This window comes from Pezoporus wallicus, unplaced genomic scaffold (genome assembly GCF_028554395.1).
Source record: "Pezoporus wallicus isolate ANWC-B61680 ecotype Strahan unplaced genomic scaffold, APGP_CSIRO_Pwel_v1 contig_5767, whole genome shotgun sequence".
Classification (NCBI taxonomy): Eukaryota; Metazoa; Chordata; class Aves; order Psittaciformes; family Psittacidae; genus Pezoporus; species Pezoporus wallicus.
The window spans coordinates 6,815,077-6,827,205 of NW_026640599.1; the positions used below are offsets into that span (position 1 = coordinate 6,815,077).

Sequence of the window (12,129 nt, forward strand, 5' to 3'; positions counted from 1 at the left end):
TTTTATGTCCAAATAATGTTCTCTTTAACATATATACCTTACTTGCCCTTGAATGCAAATCACAAATCACTCCATTAATTAGTTATGGAATAAAAATTTAGTCCTAGATATATTGTACTAATACACACTACAATTTCCGTAACAGAAGAAACTGACAGTAGGGCTGCAGCAGATAAGCATCCACGTTCCCGACTTCAGCTAAGTGTGGAGCTTGGCATCAGAGCCAGCTGCTGTGAACAATCCTAACAATAATGTAGAGAAACCACCAGTTCCAAAAGGGGACTCAATCCCCAGTTATCTAGCTGTATCCCAAAAAGGTACCTGAGGTGACTATCTGAAATGCAGTCATGAGAAGTGTCCTGGGTTCAGCAGTAGCAGTCATTTTTCTCCTTCTTAGTAGCTGGTGCAGTGCTGTGGTTTTGACTTTCAGCCTGGGAACAGCACTGATAACACCAATGTTTTTAGTTGTTGCTAAATCATTTACTCTGACCAAGGACTTTGTGAGTCTCATACTCTGTCAGGGAGGAGGTGAAGCCAGGAGGAAGCAGAGACAGGACACCTGACCCAAACTGACCAAAGAGGTATTCCACACCACAGTTTTAAACCACGACAAGAAGTTAAATGAAACTAGCTCTAAAAAGCCCCTCCAATCAAGAACTTTGTGAGTCTCATGCTCTGCCAGGGAGGAGGGGAAGCTGGGAGGAAGCAGAGACAGGACCAGAGACAGGAGGAAGCAGAGACAGACCTGACCCAAACCAGCCAAAGGTGTATTCCATACCACAGCACATCATGCCCAGTATATAAACTGGGGGGGAGTTACCTGGAAGGCCCAGATCGCTGCTCAGGTTGGGCTGGGTATCAGTCGTGGGTGGTGAGCGCTTGTATTCTCTCCCCTTGTTATTTCCGTTAAAATTACTTATCGCAGCAGTAGTGGTTTGTGTTATATCTTAGTTACTGGACTGCTCTTATCTCAACCCATGGGAGTTACATTCTTTTGATTTTCCTCCCCATCCCTCCAGGAGCAGGAGGAGGAAGAAGGGGGGAGCGAGCGAGCGACTGCATGGTTCCGAGTTACCAGCTGGGCTTAAACCAAGACACTCTAAAACATGACACACACAGCATATAAACAACCTCAGAAAAAAAAGGCCAAGTGCTTTTAAAAACTCCTACTTGCATTGTTTCAGACTAAGCAGCTATGGGAAAAAAAATATATATATATATATATATATATATATATATATATATATAATTTTACCTACAAATCCCAACAAAACTCTTTTGAAGGGAACTGACACAGGAACAGTAGATCTCTGTAAGTTATCACTAGAACAGATGTTTACATCTGACACTAAAAAGCTACTTCACTTTTCACCTGTATTTATTTTCATTTTTTTAAAAACCCTATCTTACTGACCACTTTTAAGTTTTACTCTTATGATCTTGTAATACTATAATCTCCTGAGCTAGGAGATACCTGGAAAAAAAGAAAAAAAGATTCTACCACTGGTGTAAGATTCAGCCCTGTCATACCTACAGTACTAAAATTTTTCTCAAAAGGAGGACTGTGAGATTCATAAGGGAGAAGGAGTGTAGTGGTTATTTATACTGTTTATACAAAGGAAACACAAGAATTTTTCAACAGCTTTTTATACAATCCTTCTCTTTCTATATGAATTTCTACTTTGATAATAGCTTTGTGCTACACTTCCAGCTTCTCTTTATATATTATTCTCTAGGAAAGCCAATCTAATCATTATTGTCTACTCCCAGCATCAGTCTACAGGCAAGAAAACTATTAGAAAAATTACAAGACATAAAGCTAAGACAAATCACACACTAAGCAGGTGAAGGCAAGGCACTATTAAAAGAAAATACCCTTTTAAACAATATTGAATAGGGATAACAGATGCCTTTTCATGTGTTACTATGCAACGTTATATATATGTCTTACAAAGAGCTAACTCCCTTTTTAACAAAACATACATGTTCACAAAACTAACGCAGAAAAAAAAATAAATCAGTACTTACAACAGGGTTTTTTGTGTCTGGGTCAAATTCTGTAGAATTAGCATCTGAAACACATTCAAGGCAAACAGTACATTTCCATTGTTATACATGCAATACAAATGCATCGTAACAGTTCTGTGGCATTTCATTGTCTGCATTTAAGCTACCATCTTATATGTTTAAACACACACTGCACCACTTTCGAGCAATCACAGGAAGCATATGACCTCAGTCATACACACTGCCTTTCCTACTTCCCATAACTTTTTCCTCCCAGCTGTCAGTTACAGAAGTTATTTGGTGAGCTAAATCTCTTCATACTTCTACTGCAATAGCTACGGTTTGACTACTCAAACTAATAAAAGCAAGTGAGAAAACCACTTCTCACTTCTACTCTTCACCACCTGAACACTCCAGAACGAGACTACAGAGGCAGACTATAAGAACACTTTCTCTTACACTTGCTAGATCAAGAAGCAGGTTTCAAGCAACCTGCATAAGAAGAGTTCTTATCCCCTTGTACAGAAAGTTAGCACAGGGTGCTGAGCTGAAAATGATCATGTTGAAGAGCTAAGTACCTAATGATGATAGGATCTGTACAATAGTTCTAATAATAAATATACACTTCACATACAGAATAAAATTTCTTCTAAGCAAATCATAGTCACACAAGCATACCGAGCTCACCTTCCCAATTCAAACAGTTTCTTGCAAATTCCACAACTGCTAATTGCATTCCCAGACAAACTCCTAGAAGAGGAAACAAAGTCCCCAGAATTTAACAGGGCAAAGAGCAGGACTGAAAGTATTTCCTATTCTGTCTTAAAGTTGACTGCTTGGAAATCTTGGTACCCAGTGTATATACACAGACTTAACAACAAGCTAAACCAAAATGACTGCTCAATGCAAAAAACTCTTTAAATTTGGCACACTGATAAATAAATGTGACACAGTTAAGTGCTTTAAGCCTCTTCAAATATTTTTTTTTCCTCCCATCTATTTTACCAGTAATTACTGTAAAGACACACAGAAGCTGAAATCCTGGGTATATCCAGATACAAATTTTGCTTTGGCAACTAGTCCAAGTAGTCACTTAAAAAATGTTAAGAAATGTGGACTAGGGACCAAAGCTTCAGAGGCGCTTACACAAACAGCACTTAGCTTATAGGCTAGATGGCATCTTTAGACTTTACCATAATAAAACATACCATAAAGCAAGAAAAATTATTTAATATAGCAAATGTGTCCAAAGACACCTACATTTTCTGCACATTGATTAGTATCTATAATGATGCTGATTAAATTACGAGACACAAAGAGTCTCCACATAAATGTGAACATAGCAAATAAAACCTCTGAAGCAGGGACAGTCTTTTTATTCCTTTATATAGCAAATATAGTACATAACTATAACCCTGGGCATTATCTACAAGGCAAATATTCACAACAGCACACATACTGCCTAAGACAGGATCCTTCCACAGAGTGTTGTTTTCTTTTTAATCAGATCAATTAGCTTGCTATACACTCCCAAAACACAACAATTTCTGACTCTTAATGATCTTACCAAGAAAGGGTTTTTTCTTTGTTCTTGCCCAGGAAATAGCCTGGAGTTTGCCTTCTGTTCCCCTAATTCCAAACCCTCCTGGGACCAGAATGCCACTGGAATGACACCAATATATAAAGCAACCAACATGTAGAATCCAGCCAGCAAAGGAAGTCCACACAAATTGAAGACTTTTGAAATTATACCAAAACAAGCACAAGGCACAAAAGGCATTTTATATGACCATTCAGAATACACAGAATTTAACTCACAATTTGGAGATTTGTCTCATCTACCCACCCCAATTCTCCTCTGACCAGCCTCATGCTTCACAGGGAAACTCCCACTGCTTAAAATACCTATTGTTTAAATAAACTTGCTACATTTTCACTACTTTATCTTGACACCAAAACTTAATGTCTACTAAATAACACTGAAAAAATTAAATGCACTTTGACAACAAACAATGCAAACTGAAATCCTGGCAATGATTCCTAACAGATGTCCTGGCCCTCTATTCTGCTCTCATGAGACCTCACCTGGAGTATTGCGTGCAGTTCTGGTGTCCTCAACATGAAAAGAACATGGAACTGTTGGAACAAGTCCAGAGGAGGGCCACGAGGATGATCAGGGGACTGGAGCACCTCCCGTATGAAGATAAGCTGAGAAAGTTGGGGCTGTTCAGCCTGGAGAAGACAAGGCTGCGCGGAGACCTCATAGCAGCCTTCCAGTATCTGAAGGGGGGCTACAGGGATGCTGGGGATAGACTCTTCATTAGGGACTGTAGTGACAGGAGAAGGAGTAATGGATTCAAACTTGAACATGGGAAGTTTAGATTGGATATAAGGAAGAAGTTTTTTACTGTTAGGGTGGTGAGGCACTGGAATGGGTTGCCCAGGAAAGTTGTGAATGCTCCATCCCTGGTAGTGTTCAAGACCAGGTTGGACGAAGACTTGGATGGCATGGTTTAGTGTGAGGTGTTCCTGCCCATGGCAGGGGGGGTTGGAACTAGGTGATCTTAAGGTCCTTTCCAGCCCTAACTATTCTATGATTCTATGTTTGAAAGTGTTACCAGCATTTACTAAGATTTTATTTAACTACCTTTCACTATGATGCACGTTGACAAAGACAAATCTGTGGCAATTGACCTGCACTGTGAAGAAAATCTAGCTATCAAAAACAAAGAATCAACAAAAAAAAACCAAGCAAACAACTGAAACTTCTCTAAGAAGATTAAAAGCAGATGCTAAGGTTGATACTATAATTTGCTATGTCTGAAGCTTGTCACTAACCACGCACATCTATCACTTTATGTAAGTAACTGAAGTTTGGATGCACTGAAACTTATTTACTGAAGCATTTTTCATCACAGGAAATAATTATCATTTGCATTTGGGATACAGAATACCCAATACTACTTACTCTGCCTTGCACAGTTTGTGCCATGCCTGGTGATACTTCACAGAGTTCTCCACTTCTGTAGAACGTTCAAGTTCTGTTGAATCTATGTACTTATAAAAAAAAAAAAACCATGCAATAAAACAGGTTTTTCTTCCACTGAGAGCAACCTTTTAAAGGCATTAAGACAACCTAATATTTTCAAGTGAATTTCCGAGCTTGCCATCTCTGGAACAAACTCAACAATGGAAAATGATAATTCTACCAGCAAGAAAGGTGGTAAGCTTTTCCCACATGTAGTTCAACTTTCTGTTCTTATTAATAAGAGGCAAACTACATCCCTAAATAGTTCTGTATTTGAGGAATTACTAGGTTTATGGCTCAATTCTGATAACAGAATTCTGCTAAAAATAAAACGGATAGCTCTCAGAATAAACGAAATAAAGAGCAACAGCTTCTGGCACAGGATTTTAAAAACAAACTAAACTGCTTTCAGTTTACCTGCTTTCTTCTGCCTTCAAGCTAATCTTACTAACATGATAAGCAGTCTCGTGAGCAAAACCTACTTCTGATGTAAAGAGAAATGTGCAGGTAAACCCTGCTTTTTCATCAGATCCCCTTTTGGGTACTGCATTATTCCTTTCAAGTATGTTTAGATCCAAATAAAATTACTAAATCTGTACACACTTCTTGAAAAAATGGGATGTTTGGCCAGTTAGTATTTATCTGCATGATGCATCTCCTAATTTCCACATGAATTAAAACTGCCTCCCATGATGTACAGTAGAGTATATTCAAAGTATCCCTGAAAGCAAAATCCAAAAATATCCTCACCATTAAATCCAGTTTGTGATTAATTGCCAGTGCGGAGTGCTCCAGAGCCTTGAAAACAGATGCATAGCAATCACTTAGTTTTGTGTACTTGCCAACGAGAGCTATGGAACATACCTTCAGCAACCTTTCATATCTGACAAAAACAAGTTTTTTGGTTATTAGACTGATTTTCACAAAGAAAACATTTTAACAATGTTTGCTTTTCCTTTAACTTCACAAGTCATCAACTAAAAATCTCAAAACTGACAGTTTTTAAACCCAGACCATTCACAGCTGTTGATCAGCAACATGCTACTGTCCCCCGACGAGTTTGGTGACTTCACGGGACCTACAATCCTAACTTGCATTAAAATACTTCTTGAAAAAGCAGCAGGAATTAGGATACCTGTCAGCCATTTTCTTCCATCTCATTAGAAGATCACTTGGATGGTCATCAATAGGCAAATTTAACCTCTGTTTAAAATACTTAATGATGCCTTGCTCCTCCAGCAGGATTGGTACTCGGTAAGTGGAAGATACGTCATGGACAAATATCACCTAACAAAAAAAGGGTAACGTAAGAGACTTAGCTAATAATTTTTCATAGGAAATATAACATTCTATATTTTTGTATACTACATGCTGAGCTTCTACCCTAAAAGACAGAAATTTAGAAACAAAACACCATCATGAAGACAGCCCCCTTCCTGCCAGGGAACTCTGCAGGGAAGTTCAGGGGCACACTGGACTCTTAGTCCAGTCACATAACTGCAGTTGGAATCTAACTGTGTACATGATTACACACAGCCTGATACTGACAGGAAAGCACACAGCATTGTTGTTTGACTGAACTTCCATCTGTCTGTCTCTGGGTGGAGAACCATAAAGGCATTTCTGAAGGATTTCCAGAAGCTAGCTCAAGGGAGCTGTACACTTCTACAGATAGTAAGATGGAAGTAAGAGTGGTGGTGGGAGTAATAGCCCCCTGCCCTCTACATGCTCATCTGGAATCTTACTATAAAAAGGTTTTTCTTACACACCTGCAGAAAGACAGGTCAACATGGACACATATTTGAAACAAAGCGTAACTGTTGGCATCTGTTATCCCTTTTATATTACCCATTACATTGAAGAGTAAAATGCTCTCACTCGCATAAATATTAAGGAGCATTTATCAGAATTAGTATTTGAACAGAAATTAATCACAAACTAGTAATGTAAAAATCACACATTAATTATAAAAATATACAGAACTACACGGAGATGTTCCAAGCATGTTAAAGGGCATGAACAGCCTATTAAATATTATCACAGTAAGATACTTCATGTGTCTGTGATGATCTAGGGACATAAGCAAGCCCCTAGCTTTACCCACACTTCGTTCATCCATTACTATAACCACCTGAGATGATTTAAGGACAATAACCAACCATAGCTTCAGAAGTGCACAGTTTTCACAACCATGTATAGGAATTAGCCATGTGCTCAAAATCTATTCCTTTTATTAACTGTTCACTTAACATCCACTCAAATTGTTAATAATTATTTGACATAGAATCTAACATATAAACTGCCAATACTTTTAAAGTGTTATAGAGCACATAACAGCAAGATAAAAATTGTAAGCAATATAGAATCATAGAATAGTTAGGGTTGGAAAGGACCTTAAGGTCATCTAGAATCAGTCTAAAGTTGAAAACAGAAACGCACAGAAATACTTGGATGCTTTCCCACATACTTAAATAATGATGAATAAAATATTAAAGTACTGACCTGCTCAGGCTCCACATGGCAAAACATGGAAATCTTTTCCTTCACTGCCATTTCTATAGGTTTTGCACTTCTACAGACAATCTGTCATAACAGAAGGTAAAGACTTGAGCATTTACTAGGCAAACCAACAGAACACTCAATACTATTCATGGAGAAATTAACTCCTTTGGAGGCACAGAACAAATTTATGTGCCTTTTTTTCTTCTTCTTCTCTTTTGGAGTTTCACAACATATCATAGCTCACCAATACCTGCGAGCAAGGCAGAAGTAAATCAGTCACCTGCACATACTGACCCACTTTTAATTAATCTTTGGTACTCCCTGTAGTACTGCTTCCTCATCTTCTCCCTTCTTGCATTACTGTTGTAATACTCTCTACCTAAAGTCTAGCAGCTCTACAAGTACAAATAATATGATCAATCAAAAGAACTGATAAATTTTGAGCAACAATACTTAGCTTACATGCATGTTCTCCAGTATTTCAATACTTCAGCACCTTTTTGTAGTTTCTAATTTGTATATCATGAAAAAAAAAGAAGGCTGAAGATGAGAAAACTATTTCATTTTTTTTTTTGGAGGGGGGGAGGGGGGTAGGGTGTTCCTGGTGTTACTCTTCTGCTAAAGAATTTTAAGAATTTTAGAAAATATTGGCAACTTTTACCAATAAACAAACATGTGATTTGGTGTTTGTTGGAAGGTGTTATTTTGCATTATGTAACTTCAGACAAACGCAGAACTGCTCTATCAGTGTGCTTATTGATTACTCAAGTCTACTACATGAAGCTATTTTGAATCCTAAAAGTGTAATGGAAAGTAGGATGATCCTGATTCACTCATTATTTTCCCCATCTGTCCAGCCAGTGCAACTACTTAGTGCATTAAGCCCTTTTTTGTTCAGAAACTCTTAGCTGATCTTTGATTGCCTTGCCAGAGTGCAGCTTAGTTACACTAATACTGACAAAATCTAATTAATTTCCTCTACCCTTGCAAGAAATTCCAGAAACAGAAAACCAGTGGCAAGTATAAGGGAAAACCAGTGCACATTTTTATAATCATAAAATAATTATGAAACAATTTGCACATTCTATTCAATTAAGCACAACTTATACTTAAAAACTGGATACTGGTTGAAGACATAAATCTTCAAACAGTAGTAATATATAATTGGTAATATGAGCATATAATTAAATCCACTTTGAAATCTATCATCCATCTTGCCGAGACAAATTTAAAGTTAATACAGTCACAGAGAATTGGTTACAGTGGCAGAGGCAGATCTCAAAGAAACAAAGATGTGTGACAATCCAGTTGAATAGGGCAGCACCGACAAGTGTATAATCAGTCTTCAAAACACTGTTACAGTGACCACTGTATCTGTGGATACAGCAGTTTTCATTAAGCACTTAGAACACCCCACAGAAAACAGAAAGGCTCCTGTAGGTGCACAGCTAAGGCTGACCCAGCATGCCACCTCAGGGAAGCCTGGGCCCAGGCAGGGAGGCAGCAGGTATTAAGAACAGGTCTAGCTAAGTTTAGATCAGGCAGCCTGGCAGCACAGCTTATGATGGAAGCCCTCCTGCCTGCTGTTCTAAGATCTTCCCCATGTGCTGCTTTGGCCTTGGGCCCCTGCCCAAGACAGCAACCATTTAAAGATTTTCTTGAAGCAGTGCCCAAGCAACTTCATAGCAGTGCCAAAAAGCTGTGCTCAGAGTTTAATCTCTCAGTGCTTTAGTGGTCACCAGCAGCCTCAGGCAAGAACTGAAGATGCGATAAAGTGACTAGATCAGCCTGTTTTTCTTTTATTACACACACCTAGCAGGCTTTTAAAAATTAATTTGAAGGGCAGGGAGGGAGTCAGGCACTGGAATTATCTTAAAGGCTTTAAAAAATCACAGGCAACTTTCCATACACAAATAGCCCCTGAAGAGGGATTTCAAAATTTAGCGCCTGAAGCTTGGAATATAGAGCAGCACTGCACTACACAAGCTGATCACAGTTGCCACGTCACAACAATCTGAAGCTACCCAAGACATCCTTTCACATATCCTACTTATAAAGCCTATTGTCCTGGGTTCAGCAGTAGCAGTCATTTTTCTCCTCCTTGGTAGCTGGTGCAGTGCTGAGTTTTGACTTTCGGCTCGGGAACAGAGCTGATAACAATGTTGTTTTGCATTGGCCAAGGACTTTGTGAGCCTCATGCTCTGCCAGGGAGGAGGGGAAGCTGGGAGGAAGCAGAGACAGGACACCTGACCCAAGCTAGCCAAAGAGGTATTCCATACCACAGCACGTCATGCCCAGGATGTAACTGGGAGTTAGCCGGAAGGGCTGATGGACTGCAGGGTTGGAGGAGGTATCAGTCAGTGCTTGGTGGGGCTGGGGAGGGCAAGTTATCGGTCGGCTGGTGGTGAGGTGTTGTATTCTCTTCCCTTGTTATTTCCTTTATCATTAGTGGTAGCAGTAGTGATCTGTGTTATACCTTAGTTACTAAACTGTTCTTATCTCAACCCGTGGGAGTTGCATTCTTTGTGATTCTCTTCTCTGTCCCTTCGGGAGTAGGGGGAGGGCAAGAAAAGGGGGGGGGACAGTGAGTGAAGGAGCTCTGTCTGGTTTTAAACCACGACACCTATATAAGCTAAGGATATATTGTATGTACACATTGTATGATATATTGTATGTACACATATCCTACTTATATTGTAGTTATAAGCATGCTTTTTTGATAAACCTGAAATGCAAGAATAAAAAAAAAATCAGAAAGCACAGCACAAAATGTAATTGTGTGACTATTTTTTTAAGAGTAAGCTTTCTTCTTTGAAGATATAAATATATAGAACCAGTAACCATTCTCACTCCTCTTTCATTTCTTAGGTGTCCTGGGTTTAGCAGTAGCAGTCATTTTTCTCCTTCACAGTAGCTGGTGCAGTGCTGTGGTTCAGCTGGGAACAGCGTTGATAACACCCATGTTTTTAGTTGCTGGTCAGAATGTTTACTCTGACCAAGGACTTTCTGAATCTCATGATCTGCCAGGGAGGAGGGGAAGCCTGGGGGAAGCAGAGACAGTACACCTGACCCAAACTAGCCAAAGAGATATTCCATGCCACAGCATGTCATGCCCAGGATGTACAACTGGAGGCAGTTACCCAGAAGGGCTAGATCACTGCTCGGTCGGGCTGGGTATCAGTCGGCGGGTGGTGAGCAGTTGTATTCTCTTCCTTCGTTATCTCCCTTATCATGATTATTATTGGTGGTAGCAGCAGTGGTTTTGTGTTATACCTTAGTTACTGGACTGCTCTTATCTCAACCCGTGGGAGTTACATTCTTCCGATTCTCCTCCCCATCCCTCCAGGAGTGGGGGGACGAAGTGGGGGAGTGAGTGAGGGCAGCATGGCTGAGTTTCCAACTGGGCTTAAGCCACAACACAAGGGCTAGGAAGCTTTTTCTCCCTGCGGACTTTATGGGAATGGAAAAGGCTCAAGAACTTCCAGAATCAAGCAAGGAAAATATTCTTTGATGTAACAAATAGCCTCACACAAAAGAGCCAAATTGTCCTTTTCTGTTTCTCAAGCAGACCTAGAAATAGAGTGTGTTTTCAGCTGTACCAGCTGCAGCACAGGAAGACAGGAGCGTAAGTCTGAACTGAGGTTTTACTGGCATTTAAAGCTGTGCTGCCCTGGGCTTCACTGCTGTCAGCACTTGATCAAGCAGATTAACATCAGTGTCAGACACGTATCACAACAGGGAGCTGCATTCTAATTGTGTTTCCCCTTTGTTCCCAAGGAGAAGTATCAGCAGACAAAATCTGCATCCAGTGAATGATCACATACTCATTAACTAAAGCACTGGGGAGAAAAAACGGAAGGAGTTGGGTTTTTGATCATTTGCCAACTAGCATGAGGTGTAACTTGCTGGCTTTAGGTTCACTACAGTATGTGGTGCATGAAGGGATTGAGAGCAGCCTTGCCAAGAAGCATTTCGGGGTACTGGTGGATGAGAAGCTCAACATGATAACGGCAGTGTGCGCTTGCAGCCCAGAAAGCTGCAATATGTTGGGCTGCGTTAAAAGAAGTGTGAGCAGCATGTGAAGGGAGCGATTCTACCCCTCCACTCCACTCTGGAGGCCTCACCCAGAATACCGTGTCTAGTTCTGGAGCCCTGAGCACAGGAATGAAGACATGGAGCTCTTACCAGCAAGTCCAGAGGACGCAACAAAAATCAGAAGGCTGGAGCACCTCTCTTGTGAGGAAAGGCTGAGTTGTGCTTGTCAGGCCTGGAGAAGGCTCTGTAGAGACCTTAGTGGGACCTTCCAGTACTTAGAGGGTTTATGAAAAAAATTAGGATCAACTTTTTAGTAGGGCCTGTTGTGACAGGATAAGAGATAAAGGTTTTAAACTAAAAGGGGCAGATTCAGACTAGATATAAGGAAGAATTTTTTCTATAGGGGGCATAGTAAAACACTGCGACAGGTTGCCCAGAGAGGTGGTAGATGCCCCATCCCTGGAAACATTCAAATTAAGGTTGGGCGGGACTCTGAGCAACCTGATCTAGTTGAAGATATCCCTGATCACTGCAGTGAGTTGGACAAGATGACTTTA

At 40.1% G+C, this 12,129-nt stretch overlaps 1 protein-coding gene across 5 annotated transcripts in view; it reads right to left on the minus strand.

Moving 5' to 3' along the window:
- CTPS2 (CTP synthase 2) overlaps positions 1-12,129 on the minus strand; it is a 66,838-nt gene that overhangs the window by 45,637 nt on the left and 9,072 nt on the right. For all 5 annotated transcript variants that reach the window (XM_057419536.1, XM_057419535.1, XM_057419534.1 and 2 more), the window contains exons 7-13: positions 7,538-7,618; positions 6,171-6,322; positions 5,786-5,918; positions 4,976-5,064; positions 3,575-3,669; positions 2,695-2,757; positions 2,029-2,072 (exon numbers count right to left, since the gene is read on the minus strand). In XM_057419536.1, coding sequence (XP_057275519.1) covers positions 2,029-2,072; positions 2,695-2,757; positions 3,575-3,669; positions 4,976-5,064; positions 5,786-5,918; positions 6,171-6,322; positions 7,538-7,618 — 657 coding nt within the window. The remainder of the gene's footprint in view (positions 1-2,028; positions 2,073-2,694; positions 2,758-3,574; positions 3,670-4,975; positions 5,065-5,785; positions 5,919-6,170; positions 6,323-7,537; positions 7,619-12,129) is intronic.